At 40.4% G+C, this 22,188-nt stretch overlaps 1 protein-coding gene and 1 pseudogene across 1 annotated transcript in view; both read left to right on the top strand.

Annotated features, from left to right (window-relative positions):
- The window catches only part of Tnpo3 (transportin 3), an 83,062-nt gene that overhangs the window by 13,435 nt on the left and 47,439 nt on the right, over positions 1-22,188 (top strand). Inside the window, exons 2-3 of the mRNA XM_052722285.1 lie at positions 18,702-18,902; positions 20,560-20,633. Of these exons, the coding sequence (XP_052578245.1) occupies positions 18,702-18,902; positions 20,560-20,633 (275 nt within the window). The remainder of the gene's footprint in view (positions 1-18,701; positions 18,903-20,559; positions 20,634-22,188) is intronic.
- Positions 9,704-12,603, top strand: LOC128100147 (obg-like ATPase 1; annotated as a pseudogene).

The raw sequence follows: 22,188 nt of genomic DNA, 5'->3' as shown, positions 1-22,188 counted from the left end.
GGGGCAGTTTTGTAGTGGCAGGATCCCTTTTCGAAAGTGCTAGTTTTTCTTTCTTGGTATACTTTTCAAAATATTAGGAAATAAATCTTTTTTTTTCTTTTGGTGAGAGTTTCTGGTAGCAGAATTTATATTCTGTTTGTTTTTACTTCTTTTTCTTCCTTGATCTTATAGCACGGTTCTTTGTTCTCAGTGTGTGCATTGTTCCCTGTACTTTCTGTCTCACCAATAGTGTAACGACGTTTAACAGTCATCCCCAAACAAGAGAATATGTGAGTGAACTTGAAAACACACAGTTTTTGAAAATTCAGAGCCTTATTTATGTATTTATTTTGAGACAAAAATCTCACTATGTAACTTCTTCTGGCCTGGACCTGGCTATGTTAGACAAGGCTGGCCTTGAACTCATAGAGATCTGCCTGCCTCTGCCTCCTGAGTGATGGAATGATGGAAGTAAAGGTCCTACCAGTTAGGACCCAGATCTTTTTTTTTTTTGAGACAGGGTTTTTCTGTAGCTTTTGGAGCCTGTCTTGGAACTCACTCTGTAGACCAGGCTGGCCTTGAACTCACAGAGATTCGTTTGCCTCTGCCTCCCGAGTGCTGGGATTAAAGGCATGCGCCACCACTGTCCAGGGCCCAGATCTTTTTAAACACTGATTTCATAAATAGTACTCTAATATCGCATCTCACATTTTTAGGACATTTTTATCTATTTATTTTTGGTTTTTCAAGACTGAATTTCTCCGTGTAGTTCTGGCTGTCCTGGAACTCACTGTGTAGACCAGGATGGGCTCGAACTCATAGAAATCTGCCTGTCTATGCCTAATGAGTTCCGGGGTTAAAGGTGTGCCATCATTGCCTGGCCTCACATTATTTTTTATGAGTTTAAAATATTTGATTCTCAATTTTGTTATTATGGTTAATACACATAATAAACTTTTATCAGTTGAGCAGAAAGTGTATCTCAGTTGTGGAGTGCTTGCCTAGCATGCACAAAGAAGCCCTGGGTTCAGATCCCAGCAATGCATAAAACCAGGTTTAGTGGTGCATGTCTGTAGTAACAGCACTGGGTAGATGGAGGCAAGAAGTTTTGGAAGGAGTTCAAAGTCATCCTTGGCTTTGTTGTGAGTTCTAGATACTGGGGGCTACAATGGAATTCTGTCTCAAAAACAAACCAAAAAACCCTTCCTGCTAATAATGAGATGTGCCTGCTAGGCCAAGCCTGATGACCTGAGTTCAGTCCCTGAAACCTAACCTAAAGGAAGGAGAAACTGATTCCCACAAGTGGACCTATGCTCTCTACTCATGTGTCATGGCACACGGGCATGTAAACACATACAAATACAATAAATAAAAATGTGATAAAAATTTAAAATTTCATCTCTTGAATTGTTATAAATTTACTTAGGTTGGCAGGACTGAAAGTAAATGGGTTTTCTATATTTTGGCTTTAAGGAAGCCCTCTTACCTGGACTATGCTTTAAATAAATGGTTTCTTCTACCATGACATTCTCTGAAGAGCAGCAAGTTCTTAACTGTTGAGCCTCCTCTCTAGCCCCAGCTCTGTTGAACTTAATAACTGTAGGAAGTTGAGATTAGACTATCTGCCCTATATTCCCTAGCAACTCTCATTTAATAAATCTATCATCCATTGATTGGTTTTTCTTTAAAATGCAGCAACCAGACACTTTTATGTTACTTTTCATGTCTCATTGAATATCTTATTTCCAGAAATTCATTTTCTGTTCATCAAAGCTCTTGGATTCTCTGAAGGATTTCAAGTAATTCTGTTTAAGTTGTTTTTGTGCAGGATTAATTAGCAGCCCTGATTTGAGTCTAAATCTTGGCAGCTAATGACTCCTTTGGCTCCTGTTTGGGTGTGTGCTTGCATTGTTGAGGCCTGCTGAGTGATTTTGGTTGACTTGGCAGTTTTAGAGCTGTTGGTATACCAGTGAGTCCTGAAATAACAGTGCTTCGTTAAAGAAGAAAGAGGCGAGTGCTCTGCAGATCTGTTGTGCTGCAGTATAGTGAAGGACTTGGGGCATGCTGGTGAAAGGACTGCTGGGCTGTAGCCTGCCCATGTTCATCACAGAGACATGGAAATATCCTTGGGAAGAAAAGACTGAGGGGAAGGTCTGTGCTGCTGCTGCTGCTGCTGCTTTGTGAAGAGGGCGATTGAACTGGACCTTAAATGGAGCATGTTCTCTTGTTGCAGTCTCTTTGAAATGCGCTGCTAGTGGGAGCTGCAGCTTCCCCCTGCTGACTGAGCCCCAGGCTTCGGATGAGATGGCCCTTTGAGAATGTGGAGCTCAGTCCAAGCCTGGATTTCAGTGGGCAGCACCTGGCATCTGTGCCTAGAAAGTCCTTGAAGTGTAAGTGCTGTATTCTCTCCTTGTAAAGAGTCCTCCTTATCCTCCCTTACTCTTTCTTTCTGCAGTTAGCAGGAGGAATGGTGAGCAATGTACTCTAGCATCCATGGGGTCAGAATTCGCTTGGTTTAGCGATCAAAACAAGATAACTTGTTACTGTTTTAAAGCAACAGGTCCTAACCCCTCCCAGCTCCTAGAATGCAGAACAAAAAAATGAAATGATAAATTATTGCCTCTTTTTTTTTTTTTTTTTTTTTTTTTTTTTTTTTTTTTTTTTGGTTTTTCGAGACAGGGTTTCTCTGTGTAGCTTTGCGCCTGTCCTGGAACTCACTTGGTAGCCCAGGCTGGCCTCGAACTCACAGAGATCCGCCTGGCTCTGCTGCCCGAGTGCAAATTATTGCCTCTTAACATTTAGTATTGCCAGGATTATTATGAATAGAAGATTTTTTAGGGGGAGAAGGGTTAGATGCTGGGTTTGAGCCACCATGTGGTTGCTGGGAATTGAACTCAGGACCTCTAGAAAAACAGCCAGTTCTCTTAACCTCTGAGCCACCTTTCCAGCCCCAGATGCTGAGTTTGAACTCAGGACCTTACACACACATGCTAGGCAAATGCTCTACAACTGAGCTATATCCCCAACATCTACCTTACCCCCAGCACTAGAGATTGAACCTAGGACCTCATGTAAGCACTTCACCACTGAGCTATATTCCCAGATATATATATTCTTTCTTCTAGTTTTTCGAGACAGGGTTTCTCTGTGTAGCCCTGGCTGTCCTGTTCAACTCTGTAGACCAGGCTGGCCTCGAACTCACAGAGATCTACCTGCCTCTGCCTCGCGAGTTCTGGGATTAAAGGCATGCACCATCACTGCCTGGCCCCAGATATTTTCTTTGTAGTTTGAGACAGACTTTCAAAGTTGTCTAGGCTAGATTTAAAACCTCTGTATAGCCCAGGGAGGCTTATTTTTTAAACTAATGATTTACTTAGTAGTTTTTTAATTTTTTTGAAACAGGGTCTCATGGAGCCTAGGCTGGCCTAGAACTCGTATGTAGCTCAGCATGACGTTAAGGTCTTGTTTCTCTTCCCCACCTCTGTCTACCCAGCACTGGGAGTGTAGGAGTCACTGCCACTCTTGGCATTTAGTAGCTTTTGATTGTCATTTTGCCTAGTTACTTTACAAGTGATTCTCATAATTAGTCTTATTCCAAAAGACAGACATTAGGAAGGAGAGGTACAGTTGAGTAGTGTACAAGGCAACTTAAAAGGCTAAATGGGCATGGTGGCTCACACCTGAAATCCCAGCACTTAGCAGCCTAAGGCAGGGAGATGGTTATGAGCCTAAGATCAGCCTGGGCTACTAAATGAGACACTTTCTATGTCTTAAAATTAAGTAAAAAGGTGTTTGGAATTAGAAAATAGCTCTTCTTTCCTTTTGGTTCTGCTCTGCTTTTTTTATTTGTTTGTTTGTTTTTAGAGACAGTTTCTCTGAGCTGCCCTGGCTGTCCTGGAACTCACTCTATAGATCAGGCTGTCCTCAAACTCAGAGTTCCACCTGCCTCTGCCTCCCAAGTGGCTGCATATTTTTACAGGAGTAATTTGAGAGTTTTTCTCTAAGGTCATTTACCTATAGAATTGTCCTGGGAAATGTATGTAGCTGCTCTGTATAGTTTAATTAAAAAGCAAATCCCTTTTTCCTAAGTCAGTTTTATACCATCACTGTGACAAATACTTGAGGTAGACCAAGAGTCCAGATTTATTTGGGTTCATGATTTCAGAGTTCTCAGTGCATGGTCATATAGCTCTGTGGTCCTCAGATTGATGCGGCAGAGTGTCATGCTAGGGAGTAGTTGTGGAACAAAGCTGCTCATGTCAGTCACTGGGAAACAGGAAGAAGCAAAGACAGGATCTTAGGACTCCGTAGACCTTCAAGTCTACACGCTTTGTCCTCCTGCTTCCTTCAACTAGGCACCACCTCCTAAAACTTTGTCATTTCCCAATAGTCCGTTATGTGTTTTAAATTACATTTTATTTATTTCGTGTGAGGTGAGGGCAAGGGTTTGCCATGTGTGTAGAGGTCGAAGGAGTCACTTCTGTTTCCACCATGTTGGTCTTGGGTATCAAACTCAGGTCATCAGGCTTGGGGGTAAGCACCTTTACATACTGAGTCATCTTGGTGGCCCCAACATTAAGTTTTGAATTCATTTGTGGATTAAACTCATTGATGAAATTTAGAGCTTTCATGGTCTAATGAAGAACCTACCAATGATGCTACCTCTAAACATTGATGGATTGTGACTTCAGCAAGTGAGCTTGGGGACATTTCAGTGCTAAGCTATAACCTCCGTCTAGATCTCATGAACATTAGATGAAAATTTCCCCTTTTTTCCTTTTTGAAACAGGATATGTTAGTTATTTATCTTGTTGCTATAACAAAAGACCTGACAGAGCAATTAAGGAAGGAAGGGTTTGTTTTGGCTCTAGTTCCAGGGAGCATAGGCTATCGTGGCAGAAACAGCAGGCTAGCAGAAGCAGGAGGCAGCTGATGTGTCCACAGGCAGGAAGCAGAGAGCTATGAATACTTCTGTTTAACTTGCTTTCTTTTAATTCGGTCCAGGATTGCAGCCCGTGGAATGGTAGATACCATCCACATTTAGGTTTGTCTTCCCACTTCATTTAACTTATTCTAGATAGTTCCTTATAGGCATGCCCAGAGATTTGTTTCCATGGTGATTCTAAATCTCATCAAGTTGCAATGCATAACCATCTCAGAGGGTCTCATGTAGCCCAGGCTGGCCTTAAACTCACTCTGTAGCCAAGAATGTCCTTGAACTTGTGTTCCTTCTATGTCTATCCTGAGTGCTAAGACTGTCCTAGGGTAGGTGTGCGCCACCACCCCTGGTTAGTGTTTGCAGTAACACTGTAGGAACCCAGGGTCGCAGCCATGCTTGGCGAGCATTCTCCCACCGGAGCTGCATCATCGGAGTGCCGAGAGACACAGCTCTTCTCTTTGCTTTAGTTGCCCGGATCGGAATACACTGCTGCTTTTAGTAAATTTCAGAAATACCGAAAATGTTTTGAAGTAAGCTCCTTTTAGAAGACGCTCTTTTTCCTCTTTCAAGTTGTCTCTGAAAAAATTTTGAAACCCTTTATTTTTTGGAAATGGTGATCCTCCTGCCTGTGTCTCCCAGGTGTTGAAATTACAGGTGTGCATCTCAGTACATGGAACAAAACATTTAAATTTTCAGATTTTAGCTAGAGAAAGCATCATGCTTCTCATCACTAAAAATCAAACAGAATTCAGGTTCCATTCTGGCAAAGCCCGTGCAGTTCTACAGATGAGAGCAGAGGTATTTCTGAGGCTGGGGAGAAAGCTCTGTGGATACAGTGCTTGCTGTGCACGAGTGAGAACCTGAGTCTGGATTCCCCAGAACCCACATACATCTGGAAACAGTAGTGTGTTGTGTAATCACTGAACGCCTGTGACATCATGGGAAGTGAGGACAAGAATTCACAAAGCTTGTGGGCCAGCTAGCCTGGCTACACAGTGGTGAACAGGAAACCCTGTGTCAACATGGAAGGTGCAGACCCACCTGACGTCCTTTGACTTCCACAAGGACATCGTAACGCTGCTGCACTTGTAGTCAGGAGCACACATGCACACCTCAGATTGCAAAGAGTTTCTCATCTTCCGGCTTTTCTGTATCGGTAAAGAACTGATTTGCTTGCTCTGCTGCCCCTTCTCTCTTTACATGTTTTAAATTCTGTTTTGATAGTTATTCTTAATGGAGTTAAGTATCTTACATACCTAGGAAAGCATGTGTTGCATGTTTGGGAAAACTAGGAAGTATCATAGAAACCACGTGTAGTTGTGCACGCCTTTAATCCCAGCACTCGGGAGGCAGAGGCAGGCGGATCTATGAGTTCAGAGACCAGCCTGGTCTACAGAGCAAGCTCCAGCGAAGCCCTGCCCCGAAAACCAAAAAGGTGTAGAAGTAAAAGAGATGATATCCTTTTTGTCATACTTCACAACGTAATGTACTTTATACAAAGCTTGTTGTGACCTAAGGATTTCTCTATGCTTTGGGGAGATGCAGAGATAATTAAGGTTGTTTGTGTTTTTGAAGACAGCCATGGCCTCTTAGAAAATAATCCAGTACAGAGTGTTACAGTTGAGCTGTAAGAGTCAAGGGTACAAGTAAAAGAACTTACTGTGTTAGCAATAGCTTTTCTGTTAGTTTGTAACAAAATGAGTCAAACTCAAATTGTATATATTATTATTATTACTGATTTTTTTGAGACAGGTTTCTGTGTGTAGCCTTGGCTGCCCTGCTGCTGCTGCCATCTGAGTACTGGGATTAAAGGCGTGCTCCGCCACTCCCCGGCTTAAAATTGTATTTTTAATTGTAAAATCAGTAATTATGGTGCTGAGATATAGCTCAGTTGGTGTTTTTCTTGTGTGCATGAGCCTCTGGATACATCCCCAGGACCTCAAAAACCAGGTGTGTTGGTGTATTACGTTCACATTCAGGAGGTGGAGTCATGCTTGGCCACACAGCAAATGAGAGGCTCTTGAAAAGAAAAGAAAAAAGAAAAGAGAAGAAAAGAAAAGGAAAGAAAAACATCAGTAATTATGATTGTTTGCTAACCTCATTTTCTTTCTTTCTTTCTTTTTTTTTCTTCTTTTCTTCCTTTCTTTTTGGGGGACAGGGTCTTTTGTAGTGCAGGGTGGTCTCAAATTCTCTGTGGCACTAAGGATGACCTTGAACTCCTAATCTTCCTGCCTCTATCTGGGATTGCAGGTGTGCTCCACGCCTCCTTTATGTGGTGCTGAGATCCAGCCTAGGGTTTTGTACTGCATTCCCGGGCCCTTCCTAACTTCCCCCTTTGTCTGTGCTTAGTTGATTGCCCTGTGTTAGAGTTTTGGGGATGGGGTAAGGTGAGGACTGAACTCGGGGCTTTGGGTTTTTTTTAATTAAGAAAAGATAATTTACTTTTATATACTGTGCAGTCTTGAATATATAATACAACGTTTTTGTTTTTCACTTTGTATATCTTTTAAGTAATCAGTGACAACATCAGGCATAGGACGTTCTATTACTCTTAACATATTCAGGCGTATCATAATTACTTTCACCTTTTTTAAAGTGGGTTTGGTAGAATTCACACATAGCTGATCTACGTAAAGTGCACAGTCCTAGTGTATTTATAGTGTTGTGCCTGTGTCACCACTGTTGATTTTTGGAACACTTTTGTTTCCCCAAAAGAAACCTACAACCTTTGGTTTGTTTTCTCCACTCTGCCCTTGGGGAGAAAAACTCCAGACCTTATTGTTACACCCCTTAAACCTTGTGATTATGTCTTGTAAGAACAAACACATTCTTTGAAACCATCTTCATTCTTAAGACATTGAATATTAATATAATGGTACATTCTAACGTAGAGAGACTTCCCCCAATTTGGTCAGTCATAGATTTTTAGCTTTATTTTTTTATTTTTGTTTTTAAATTTATTGTAGCTGACCTCCAACCCCTGGGCTTAAACAGACCTTCTACTCTAGCCTTCCTGATAACTGGAAATACTGCCATGCTTGCCTCCAAGATGATTTTCTTCTGTTTATTCCACATCTCTCTTTGGTGGTGGTGACTTTTGAGGCTGATTCTTGTGTAGTTCAGGCTGGCCTTGAGCTCCTGAGATTCTAGACATGGTTTATCCAGTATTGAGGACCACATTCAGGTTTTCGTACATGCTAGACAAGCATTCTACCAACTAAACTAAGCCCTAAATGGGTCTGTCTACTCTTTGTCCTGCACATGAAGGACTTTGGGAGTTTTCTGACATTAGGTCATGCCATCCTTGAGCAAAGGTCACTTTAATCTTTCTTCCAATTTCGATGACTTTTATTCTTTTTCTTGCTTAATTGTGCTGATTAGAATTTATAGTACCATACTGAATAGAGTTTGCTCTTGATCTTAAGGTTTTTTTTAAAACCAACAAATCAAGGCTTTGCTAGCTAGCACTGTCTGGGCTTGAACTTGCAGCAGTCCTTTGTCTCAGCCTCTCCATTGCTGGAATTACAGGTATCCATTGCTGGGATTACAGGTATGAGCCACCAACCTCTCTGTGATTTTAGTCTTTTTAAATTCGCCAAGACTTTTTTCTTTTTACTTTTTCTTTCCTTTTTTTTTCTTTGTGTGTGTGTGTGTGTGTGTGTGTGTGTGTGTGTGTGTGTGTGTGTGTTTGTGTTTTTGAGATACGGTTTCTCTGTGTATCCCTAGCTGTCCTGGCATCTACTTTGTAGACCGGACTGGCCTTGAACTCACAGAGATCCTCCTGCCTCTGCCTTTGGAGTGCTGGGTTTAAAGGTGTGCACCACCACTGTCCATCTCACCAAGACTTTTTTAAAAAATTACCTTTTAAAAAAAGAGATTGCATTTGTTTTTATTTTAGATGTTTGTTTCTCTCGAATGTGTATATGTATACCACGTCTGTGCCTGGTACTCAGAGGCCAGAAAAAGGTATCAGATCTCCTGGAACTGGAGTCACAGATGGTTGAGAGTTGTCTTGTAGGTGCTAGGTACTGAATCCAGATCCTTTGGAAGAGCAGCCAATGCTCTTTACTGCTGGGCCATCTGTCCAGCCCTTATTACTGTGTGTGTGTGTGTAATGTGAATGCAGGTGTGTGTCACAATGCATATATGGAAGCCGACAACAATTTTGTAAGGTCAGTTCTGCCTTTTTTTTTTTTTTTTTTCCCAGTTCTTTTTGTTTGAATATGGATTCTGGAGAGTGATCTCAGGTCATCTACTCTTCCTCTTTTTTAAAGTCTTACTAAGTTGTCAGGCCATCATGAATGTTGCATTCTCTTGCCTCAGTCTCTCAGGCACTAGTATTATAGGCATGCCCCACCATGCCTGGTGTCCAAATGATATTAAAAACAAACAACAACAAAACAAATTCCAGTATTATTAAAAGCTCTAGAAAAATAAATCTCTTTGCCTTTTATGTTTGCCAATTTGCATTCCTATTCACAAGTTAAACAATTTTCCCAAGGCACCTTAATTTTTGTTTTGTTTTGGTTCCATTCATTTTTATTTATGTTTATATGTGTATGGGTGTTTTGCTTGCATGCGTGTCTGCGTGACATGTGTGCCTGGTGCCTGCAGAGGCCTGAAGGCATCAGACAGCTGTGAGCTGCCTTGTGGGTGCTAGGAATCAGTCCCAGGTCCTCTGGAAGGGCAGTCAGTGCTTTTAATTACTGAGCCATCTCTCCTGCCCCTTTTCTCCTTATTTTTTAAATCTCTACTTTTAAAGAGGCAGTGGTTTTAAATCAGAAATACAAATAAGCTGGATGCAGTGGCTCATGCACCTACCCCCAATATTTGAGAGACTAAGGCAGATGGATTTCCATGAGTTCAAGGCCAGCTTGGGCTAGAGTGAGTCTTGGGTTCAAAAAAAAGGGCAAAAAACAGCCCACTTTCCTCCTTACCTCCAGCTGCCAGTGACATCAGTCTTTGTAGCCCAGGACCCCATGCAATCGTGCGCACTCAACATGATTCCCATGAGAAGGAGAGGAGATGGAATTAAACCACCCCCAGTCATTGTTAAGATTTGGCACCTCACCAAATGTGGGTGTTGCTGGATTGCCAATGCTGGGAAGTCTACCTTTTTCAATATGTTAACCAATAGTCAGCTTCAGCAGAAAACTTCCCGCTCTATACCATCTACCACAATGAGAGTAGCATTCCTGTGCCGGATGAAAGGTTGCAGTATCACAAACCAATGAAGATTCCTGCTTTTCTAAATGTGGTGGATATTGCTGGCCTATGAAAGGAACTCACAGTGGGAAGAGCTTGGTGAATGCCTTTTTATCTCATCTTAGTGCCTGTGATGGGGTTTAATCTAATATGCTTTTGAAGATGATGAGATCATGAATCATAGATCCCACTTGAGATGTAGAACTAATACATGGAGAGCTTCTGCTGAAAGATGGATAAATGATTGGGCCCATTACAGATGGCTGTGAGAGGAGGCGATAAGAAACTGAGGCTCAAGCCGGGCGGTGGTGGCGCGCGCCTTTAATCCCAGCACTCAGAGGCAATGGCAGGCGGATCTCTTGAGTTCGAGGCCAGCCTGGGCTGCAAAGCAAGTTCCAGGACAGCCAGAGCTACACAGAGAAACCCTGTCTTAAGGGGGGGAAACAAAAAAACAAAAAACTGAAGCCTGAATATGATATAATATGCAAAGTCAGATTCTGGGTTTATAGATCAAAAGAAACATGTTCACTTCTATTATGTTTGGAATGACTGAGAGGTTGAAGTGTTGAATAAAAACACTTATTTCTTACTTCAAAACCAATGGTCTACTTGGTTAATTTTTCTGAAAAAGACTATATTGAAAAGAAAAAAAAAAGATTGATAAAGGATAAAGCGTTAAAGACAATCATGACCCAGTTGCCACGGTCATTCCTTTTAGTGGGGCCTTGGAACTCAAGTTGCAAAAATTGAGTGCTGAGGAGAGACACAAGTAGCTGGAAGTGGAAAAGTAAACCAGGATACACGGTGCTTTGCCAAAGATCATTAAGGCTGGGTTTGCAGCACATCAACTAGAATACTTTCTCACTGCAGGCCCAGATGATGTTCATGCATGGACCATCAGGAAAGCCATGAAGGCTCCTCAGGCTGCAGGAAAGATTCACACAGAGTTTGGAAAGGGATTCATCATTGCTGAAACAATGACATACAAAGACTTTAAAAAGGCAGTTTATGAGTGATCCTTGGGGTCAGTCCTGCAAAGCCTCTTCCAGATCTTTCTCTGGCTCTTGAGTGCTTCCCTCGTGATGGGTGGGAGTGCAGGATGGACAGGAATGAGTACCATGTTTGCAGACAGGCTGCTCACCATTTCTAGCTCTGTGTGCTCATCCAGGGCATCCTGGTTTACAGGATAGACATAGACAAGCGATTGAAGGTAGAAGTGGAAAAACAAAAATTAGCAAAGAAGGAACCTATAACAGAATTAGCTGGTCAATCACAAAAAGAGAGAAAGACAAGAAGACAACTAAAAGAGCAAACGAGATCTGTCAGTTGTGGGAATGAAGGCCATGTTTGCGACTGGCTTTTGTTTTGGTGCCTTAATGGGAAAGTTGAATTCCATATTTGATGGTCGAGTGATAGCAAAGTTCCCCTTCACCCCACTTGTTACGTCCAAGGATTGTCTCCTCGAAACCTGTAGGGAGACGACACTCTCTGTACTGTCAGTTTGACAGAACAGCCCTTCGCGAGCTGCCACCAACCAGGCTGATGGATTTCTTGCAACCCCCACCCCCTCGCCCTCCAGTCTCCTGAGAAGTTCCTTGTTTACAAGCAAAGCAGAATTCTTTATTTTCTGTCATACTTTTTTAGACGTTCACATCAGACTGGCAGGGCACCTGGCTGCATTCTAGTTTTGAGTTATTTCTCCGGTTTTTGGATATGATCAGAATGCGCATGGTACTGATGGAATAGTGCTTTTGACACGGATGGTTGTTTTTATAGGACTTGTTTAGTTAAATGTGGATGGTTTTAATGTAACCCAAATATCTTTCTTGTTTTACTTAAGTATTTCTATGGGACTGATGATCAATCCTGTTGTGTACCGTGTACCATGGAAGTAGACTGTCCATGAACATTAGGCAACTAGCAGAAAAACAGTTTGCATAACTAAACTTTATTGAAGTTACTTGGTTTTTTGTTTTGTTTTGTTTTTAAAGCCAAATATGTCACATGTTCAGTAAAGAGCCAAATTTTTAGCTGTTTCATTTAGAAAAATGTTTGATTTTTTGTATAGTAAAAAAATCTCAATAATCTGAACATAAGGATAAGGATCCAAACGAGCCAAAATAAAATTTGTCATGTGTTCTTTTACCAAAAAAAAAAAAAAGAGGAAGGTTCTAAAAATGCAGTCAAGGCTGCTGGAAAATACAGACAAGGCAGAAATTATATTGTTGGAGACATTATCTTCTTCAAAGTTAATACACCTCAGCAGCCACAAAAGAAATAAATCTTAGTTATTGCTCAGATAAACATACAACTTCCAAAATGCATATTTTGGTTTTTTAATTTTTTTTAAATTAAGATTTCTGAAAATGGAATGGACAAAGTTGCAAATGAGAATCTTCTACAAACAAATGATTTTTATTTGTTTTAAAATTAAAAAATACTTTGTTCCTTCAGTGAAATTGATTTAGTATGCATGAACAGCTTTGTTTTTCACATGATTAAGATCCTACTCCAAGGTTTACAAGCTTTTCAAGAACCACGTCACTCCCGTGACACTTCATTAATCTCCATCATGTCTGCCACTAAGCCCGACACCTTTGACAGTGAAGACTGTGGCTTGTTCCTTGTTGAGTCTACAGATAATGCATGTTTTACAGTCTCCAAATGGCTGTACTCGAAGGTCTGACAAAACTGGGGTGGGGGTGGGGCAAAAAAAAAAAACAATAAAAAAAAAAGTCCATAAGAACGGTACAGTTTAGTTTTCTGACATCAGATTAAATATCACAAGACATTGCACAGTTGTTGTTTTTTTTTGGGGGGGGGGGCAGGGCAGGGTGAGACAGAGTTTCTCTGTGTTGCCCTGGCTGTCCTGATACTCACTCTATATGTAGGCCTTGAACTCAGAGATCCACCTGCCTTTAGTCTTTTGCTTTTTGTTGTTGTTTGTTTAGGGTACTGGGGACCAAACTTGAAGCCTAGTGCATGCTAGGCAAGTACCACTAGACTATACTTCCAGCTACCCTGTACACAACTTTCTTCTTTAAATTTAGCCACAATTTAAAGTATGTGGGAAGCACTCAAGAGGCTAAGCTAGCAGTGTTAGGAAATCCAGGCCAGCCTGGGCAGCATAGCAAAACTCATTCTAGAAACAAACAGAAAATTAAGATTAAAAAGAAAATACCGGGGGGCTGGAGAGATGGCTCAGAGGTTAAGAGCACTGACTGCTCTTCCAGAGGTCCTGAGTTCAATTCCCAGCAACCACATGGTGGCTCACAACCATCTGTAATGAGATCTGGTGCCCTCTTCTGGCCTGCAGGCAAACTTGCAGAAAGAACACTTTATATAATAAATAAAATAAATCTTAAAAAAAAAAAAAGAAAATACCGTATTGGAAGACGTGTGTAGTTATATGCAAATACTGTGCCATTTTATGAAAGACATAGGCATCTAGAGATCTTGTCCTTGAACCAATTCAAGGACACAGAGGGACAACTGTTCTCTTGCAGATTGGCAGCTGGAAGCCAAGGCCTGATGAGATACAAATTTGATCTCTTTGTCATTTGTAGTTCATCTGGAGGCACATAATGTCTGGTTACCTACCACTGTGAAACACATTATCCTAAAATGAAAGCTAGTTGATTGTATCTTATACTTTGTAGGTTGGGAATTCTTACAGGGCTCCTTGGCTTATGCTCATGCTCACTGAGATACCCATTTAGTGATTGGACTAGTTTGGGAGTTTTCAGACACATGCTAAGACACTACTAGAAAGACCTAGAAAGTTAGACTTAGCTGGGCCCTCTTGTTCTCCATGTAGTCTCAGTGCCTTTCCAAGTTTCCCCACCAGGAGAGTAGTCGAGAATTCCCATGTGGCAGTTGATTCTCAGAGTAATGCTAAGAAATTTGGCAGAAATTCTAAAGCCGCCCCTGACCTAACTTTTGAAGTCCCACCTCAGTTCTACTGTGTTCTGTCAGTTACGCAAACTACTTAAGGCCAGACCATATTAAAAGGGAGGGGAAATAGATTTGATCTTTAACCATTTAAAGCATTGAATTACAGCTCTCTTTTCCCCATTCATTTGTTTGTTTGTGTTTTTTCAACACAGGGTTTCTCTGTGTAACAGTCCTGGCTGTCCTGGAACTCACTCTGTAGACCAGGCTGGTCTTGAACTCACACAGATCCACCTGCCTCTGTCTCCCAAGTGCTTGGATTAAAGGTGTACACAACTATCACCTGGCATTCCCCATTCATTTTTGGTAATGTACTCTATTGCCAGTCAGTGCTAAATCTGTTGTTTTTGGTATGATGGTCTACAATAATTGTGCATTTAAAAATTAAAAATTCAGCCGGGCGGTGGTGGCGCACGCCTTTTATCCCAGCACTCGGGAGGCAGAGCCAGGCGGATCTCTGTGAGTTCGAGGCCAGCCTGGGCTACCAAGTGAGTTCCAGGAAAGGCGCAAAGCTACACAGAGAAACCCTGTCTCGAAAAACCAAAAAACAAAACAAAACAAAAAAAAAAAAATTAAAAATTCTAGTTGCTAGAATACTTGTATGAAGGGATCCTTTCCTTCTCTGCTTCCCTATGTACCACCACACCAGCTTTGAACTTGACTCTGGGGATAGAACTCAGGTCCTCTTGCTTGCACTTTACTGACAGTGCCATCTCCCTAGCCCCTCTCTTTCTTTCTTCCCTCTTTTGTTTGGTGGCAGGAGGGCACTGGGGGGTTGAACACTCACCACTGAGCTACACTCCTGGTTTTTGCCTGAAGTTCTTCTGTATTACATCTGTAATTTCTTCTGTTCTAAATTTTGGATTGACAAGCCATAGAGGGTAGTAGAATTAAAATAGTCCACTTTCAGTTGCTTTATTTCATGTTAACTTTTTTTAAAATTTTATTTATTCATTTATTTATTTTTGTTTTTTGAGGCGGTTTCTCTGTGTAGCTTTGTGCCTTTCCTGGAACTCACTCTGTAGACCAGGCTGGCCTCGAACTCACAGAGATCCACCTGGCTCTGCCTCCTGAGTGCTAGGATTAAAGGTGTGCGCCACCACCGCCTGGCTCATGTTAACTTTTAATAGCCTTAGACTAATAGTACCAGTGCACATATAAGGACAGTTAAGCTTATTAACTTATTTACAGGATAGAGGAGCAAACCCAGGCCCTTGCACAGGAAATATAAGGGTGCTATCTCTGATATACACCCTGAACCCCGCACTCCCAGTTAAGTTTATTTTTGTATGCACTTGACTTTCTTCCTCGTTCTTGGATGGCTAGACTGTAGGCTGTCAGACAATGTGAATATTGCATAACCACTTCTCTTCCTTTGAATCTTCATTTGCTCTTTTGACCACCCACCAGTGTTGAAGCCTCACTTTAATTATTTGGTTACCTGAAGCTTGGCTTTTGAAAGTTGGTTAATTAGTTTACATGTATGTACATGGGTGTGAGTGTGGGTCGACCACCATTTGGAGGTCAGGAGAGCTGTCTGTCGTCGTGGATCCTGGATATTGAACTCTGTCAAGCTTGACAGCAGGCACCTTCAAACAGTAAACCATCTTGCCTGCTCAGTTCATTTTAAAAGAAAATATTTTTGTGTATATGTGTGCATGTGTGTCTGTGTGTGAGGGCTTAATTGTGCCTGCCACAGCACTCGTGGAGGCCAGAGGACAGGCTCTGCTGTGGGTCCTCACCTTTTACCTTGTTTGAAGCAGGGCCTCTCCAACTGTTTGCCACTGTGCTGTGTACTATAGGCTATCTGGCCTTGGAGCTTCCAGGGGATCCTCCTGGTTCCATCTCCCCATGTTGCAGCAGGAGTACAAGGTTACAGACACATGCATGGCGCTCTGGAGTTTATGTGGTTCTGGGGATCCAAACTCAGGCCATCAGTCAGATTTGTGGTGTAAGTGCTTCTACCCATTGAGCCTTCTCTCTGATCTGAAATTTCTTTCTATTTTGTTTCTTAAAGTACTGTTTAGGAAGGGCCCAGGGGACTATCTGTGAATTCTTGCATGGAACAGTCTGTGGCTTTTATAATGGAATTTAGTTTGACCAGATATAAAATATTTATAACATTTTCTTTATTAATATTTTCACCATGTCAAAATCCATTTTCTTCTAGTGTTTCAATAAAAAAGAAAAACAAAAAACCTCAATTGCTAAAAAGGAGAAATTTTTTCATTTTTTAAACTTGTATTGAATAGCAAAGACAGAGTTTACCACTGTATTAGAGAAGAAACCCACCACTTAATCCACTAATGGAAGACATGGATGTCTTAGCAGGCTATCTCCAAAGTTCTTCTGTGTTAAGTTTTCACTGATACAGTGTATTGCTTCTGTTTAAAGTATGGGAAAGAAAAATCCTTGCAAATCCATTACTCAATCATTTGAGTCTGACTACATATAACATAGTGTCAAATATCATAGGCAGTGATTTTCTGTCCAGCCATTTCATATAGAAGAAAGGTGTATGTGTAAACATGCCTACACATACACACACATACAAGTAAATGTTTAAAAAAAATCTTAGCTGCACATTTGATATTGCAAGACATAGAACACCTTCAGTGGTTTTCAGAACTGATCAGTATTTTGTTTTCGATTCCTAATGCTGAGACCTTTCTTCAGTTAAGCATATAATATAAAATGGCAGATGTTTAGGACATTCTGTCCTAATCGCAAGCTAAAATTAATTTAATGTTTAATGCCTTTTAAAATGAAACTCCTCAGCAACTCAAAACAGTAGGTTTTTTTTTTTTTTGGTTTTTCGAGATAGGGTTTCTCTGGTGCCCGTCCTGGATCTCACTCTGTAGACCAGGCTAGCCTCGAACTCATAGAGATCCGCCTGGCTCTACCTCCCGAGTGCTGGAATTAAAGGTATGCACCACCACTGCCTGGCTTCAAACAGAAATTTTTAAAAATTAAGCATTGTGACACAATACTGTCCAAAGTTACACTGATAATTCTTAGAATACGTGGTGAGAAGATACTTTGAAAATAATTGTCTTTGATTTCTTTAATTAAACTCAAATGTTTCTATGAGAGCAGAAAACTTTGTATGTATAGTAAAAAACACAATCCATGCCAGAATAATCTGAAGTCTTGCTGAGGTGTTTTGGGCAACACTCATTGGCACTGGGCGGCAGGAAGGTGTGCTTAGTGCTGTGTGCACACTGTGCTCAGAACAAAGGCTGCATGTAGTGAGGCTGTCTTCTCCAACACACCCGAATACTCCCCCAAACACCTGGGGCTCGCCAGTTGTGTAGTTTTAAATTAATTTTTGGTCACTGTGTGTTCAGAAACCTTTTACTGTTGCCAGTTGCTTTTTCTTGGGACCATCATGTTCACTTCCGTGATGCACAGTTTAAAAAGCCATGGACTTGGGACTGTGGCACATGCCTGTGATCCCAGCACTGAAGGAGATAGATAAGGAGTTCCAGGCTAGAAGAGAGAAGAGGAGGAGAAGAGAAGTGAGAGATAAAGGAAGGAAGAGAGAAAAAGAGAAGAAATTGAAGGGAAAATTTGAAAAAAAAAAAAAAAGAAGAAGGAATTGATTAGAAAAATGTATATGGTACTGGAGATGTTATTTGGTAGAGTACTTGCCTAGCACACACAAGGCCTTGGTTCAATCTCCAGCACTACTTAAACTGGGCGTGGTGTTGCATACCTGTAATTCCAATTCCCAGGAGCTAGGGACAGGCTGATCATCAGGTTATACTCCACTACATAACTTTGGATACATGTGTCTCAAACAAACAAACAAACAAAATCTTCGAAATCGGCACTGTTTCACAATTGAGACTGATCCCTTTTTTTCATTGTATTATTGCCAGTCTGTTACGAAGAGGCAGTTTGCATAATTGGATCAGAATTTGTCAATCTTTAGTCAGCTGTCTACTGTGTACTGCATGCTTTTACTCCCAGAGCTCTCCTTAAAATAGGACTCTTTATTATGACTAGCTATTAGTGACCAGATTTGTTGTTTTGTTCTTTTTTATTATTTTGATAGACAAGTTTATGTTTTTGAGAATTATTTAGTAGCATTGTCAAACTGTCTTTTCATAAGCATATCAGAAAATTTCACTTGAACCAAGGTATGTTTCCTGTTGTTTTATGAGGTACTAAAGTTTAAAAAGTATGCTCAATGAGACCAATATGGAATATATTTTTCTATTTATAGATATATTAAAAATTTTCCACACTCAGGTCTCAGAGTGAACAAAATATTTGAATAAGAGAAGAAACATTCAACTTAAAAATAGGGTTAGAAGCTTTAGAGTGATGTTTTAGTTTTAGTAGAAATTTCTGGTACATTTTCCTTTATAACTGCTGTATAGAATTGATTATTCTAATCTTCCAGATTCTGTCTTTTGATTCAGTTGATTAGGCCCTTAGGCCTTACTAGAATAAATCACAAAGTCTTAGGAAATACTTTTGTTGAAAAGGCCCTACAAACTGAAGTTAATTTGTCAAATCTTTTTTCCATTATATTTAGTCTAACTATATATGTTGAAATTATATGACTTTAAAATTACTTATAAAAATAATATACTTTAAGATATCTTTGATTTACTTTCAGGTTCATGCCTGGGAGATTTCTGATCAATTGTTACAGATCCGACAGGATGTGGAATCATGCTATTTTGCTGCCCAGACCATGAAAATGAAGATTCAGACCTCATTTTATGAGCTCCCCACAGACTCTCATGCTTCTTTAAGGGACTCATTGCTAACTCATATTCAGAACTTGAAAGACTTGTCACCTGTCATTGTGACACAGGTAAATCCTTTACTTACTAAGGAAATTTGTAGGGACATTTGGATGCGTCATAATTCAGTTTGCTTATCATTGATAGGCCGTGTAAGGTAATATTTGTTAACTTTATTGCTATATACTATATACAGCTGTAGCAGAATAAAAATTTTAATCTTTTGTATTAATCTTTGAGTTCATTAGGCTCAAACATTAAATATAGGAAGTGGGGCGGTGAGTGTCTGTTTTTTTCTAGCATGTTTTTCCTACTGTAAAAATGTCAGATGATTAAAAAAAAAATCTGGGGGCTGGAGAGATGGCTCAGAGGTTAAGAGCACTGTCTGCTCTTCCAGAGGTCCTGAGTTCAATTCCCAGCAACCACATGGTGGCTCACAACCATCTGTAGTGAGATCTGATGCCCTCTTCTGGCCTGCAGTCATACATGCTGTATACATAATAAATAAATAAATCTTTAAAAAAAAAAAATCTGTACTGTTTTGGGTTAGAGGTCTATGTAGTTAACTTTTATTTTTTATTAATTATTTTAAAAAATCATTTCAGGAAGGATTGGCTATAAGTCTTACAAATAAAACAATGGACATTTTGGCTTTCCCCTTTAGCCAGGGAAATATATTAGAAAATAAAGTACATACATGTGTTCTTTGCCTGACATAGGAGTGTTCCTGAAGAGGGGGCTTTTGGATGAGGCCTCAGGAAAGAGAAGGGAAATGGCAATCCATTACTTAGGGACATAGCCACAGGTCTAATTTTGTCAGTAGCTTTGGTCTTTTGGAAAACTATAATTTAGCTGTCCATGAAGTTCTGTGGTATTACCAAATAAAAGTAAGTATTGGCTATGCAGTGGTGGCACACAACTATAATTCCAGCGCTTGGGAGGCAGAGGCAGGTGAACCTCTGAGTTTGAGGCTAGCCTGATCTACAAAGATAGTTCCAGGACAGCCAGGGCTGTTACACAGAGAAACCTTGTCTTGGGTTTTTAAAAAAAAAAAAAGTTTGTATTAATATAGTCCAAGGAAATCTGTATCTATATTTTTAAATATATTTTGATGTGGGCTTTTTTTTGTTGTTGTTTTTGTTTTTGTTTTCAAGACAGGGTTTTTTTGTGTAGCATTGGCTATCCTGGAACTTGCTCTGTAGACCAGGCTGGCCTTGAACTCAAAGAGATCTGCCTGCCTCTGCCTCCTGAGTGCTGAGATCAAAGGCATGTGCCACCACCGCCTGGCATTTAATTTATTTTTAATGTTTTATGTTTGATGTTTTTAAGATGAGCATAGTGGTTTAAACCTGTAATAGCAGCTCTTGGGAGGTGAAGAAAGGAGAATCGGGAGTTCGAGGACAACCTCTGCTACACAGTGGGTTTGGGGGTGGTCTGAACTAGATGAATTACTGTCTCAGAAACAACAATGAAGAAAATATTTTCTATCAAGTGTATTTTGTTGATTCTTTTGGTTTTATCTTTAGTTTCTAAGGTTGATCTTTAAATCCAAGCGATTTGTGGCTAAGTAGATGAATGGATAGGTAGATATTCATGGGGAAGGAATGGAAGGGATGCTAGTCTTCTCTGTCATATTGTTTAAAAGAAATATGGTCTCTGCTTTCTCTTAGCATCGATGGTTTCTGTTTATCTGGTCTATTCATTTATTTAATCTCTCTTCCCATTCAGCTGGCTTTAGCAATAGCAGACCTTGCCCTACAGATGCCTTCTTGGAAAGGATGTGTACAAACATTGGTAGAAAAGTAAGTAATTTATAATTTGTATCAGTAGTATATTAGCATTGGGATTACCATTAATAAACACAGAAAAATCTGTTCTAGTAACTAGACACTTGATTATTTCCTGAATTATGGACATAAAATTACGTTTTTTCTGTTTTGCTTTTTTGAGACAGGACTCTGTGTAACAGTTCTGGCTATCCTGGAACTCTCAGTGTAGACCAAGCTGGCCTTGATTTCAGAGATCTGCCTGCCTCTGCCTCCTAAAAGCTGGAATTAAAGACATGCACATTCACCAGGTTTAAAAAATATTTTTAAAAATTTAATTATGTATAGGTATGTGTATCTGCTTGTGGGTATGTGTACATGAGTGCAAATGCCCACAGAGCCCAGATGAATCCTATCCTCTGGAGCTGGAGTTACAGATGGTTGTGAGCTACCTGATATGGATGCTGGGAACTGAATTTCAGTCCTCTGGTAGTGTAACAAGTGCTCCTACCCACTAAAACATCTATTTCTCCATTCCCAAATGACATAGTTTTTATTTCTCTTCCAAAGTTGTTTGTTTGTTTGTGTATTGTGGGTGTGCGTGCCATGCCACGTCACTCGTGTCAAGTTCAGAGGACGACTTGAAGGAGTTGGTCTCCACCATGTGGGTTTTGTGTATTGAACTCAGGTTACCAGGCTTGGTGACAAGCACCCTTACATACTGCAATATTGCCAGCCCCTGAATTATGTATTACTAACTTTCTCATTAAAGTAAATTTCGGGGCTGGGCATGGTTGAGGCATGCCTTTAATCCCAGCAATCAGGAGACAGAGGCAGGCAAAATCTCTATGAGTTCAAGGTTAGCCTGGTCTGCATATTGAGTTCCAGTCCTGTCAAGGCTATATTATCTCTAAATAAATGAATATGTACAATGATCTTATTCTTTATAGTGTAAATTCACAAATCACATATGACAAAGAACTCATGAAATTGTTGGTTATCTTCTAAATTGAGTCATTATGATTGCTTGGCCAGACCTGCAAAGTCAGGAAGATACTGGTGTTGAAAACTGGAGGCTAATGATAATACAGAATTTAGCTAAGTTAGCAAAATATTTGATCATATTTGTATGTTTGTGTGTGCATTCATGCGTGTAATGTTTTAAAATGAACTAAAACTGGGGGCTGGAGGGATGGCTTGATGGTTAAGAGCACATACTAACCTGAGTTAAATTCTCAGCACAGGATCAGGCAACTTACAACTGCTTGTAACTCCAGCTCCAGGGGAATCTGACACTCTGACCTCTGTGGGCACTTGCATTTATGTGCAAATACCCCTTCCCTATACACATAATAAAAATAAATCTTTTTTGTTTGTATGTTTTTTGAGATAGAGTTTCTTTGTGTAATAGCCCTGGGTGTCCTGGATCTTGACTTGTAGATCAGCCTTGCCTCGAACTCACAAAGATCCACCTGTCTCTTCCTCCTGAGTGCTGGGATTAAAGGCTTGCACCACCACCACTGAGCTCTTTCCCTTTTAATATAGGGAATGCTGCTCTTTTGTTGTTGTGTGATATTCTGATGAGTGGTGT

Source organism: Peromyscus californicus, unplaced genomic scaffold (genome assembly GCF_007827085.1).
Source record: "Peromyscus californicus insignis strain IS unplaced genomic scaffold, ASM782708v3 Scaffold_6__1_contigs__length_162567912, whole genome shotgun sequence".
Classification (NCBI taxonomy): domain Eukaryota; kingdom Metazoa; phylum Chordata; class Mammalia; order Rodentia; family Cricetidae; genus Peromyscus; species Peromyscus californicus.
Note: the sequence above shows the minus strand (reverse complement) of the source record. Positions and strands in the feature narration are given on the sequence as shown.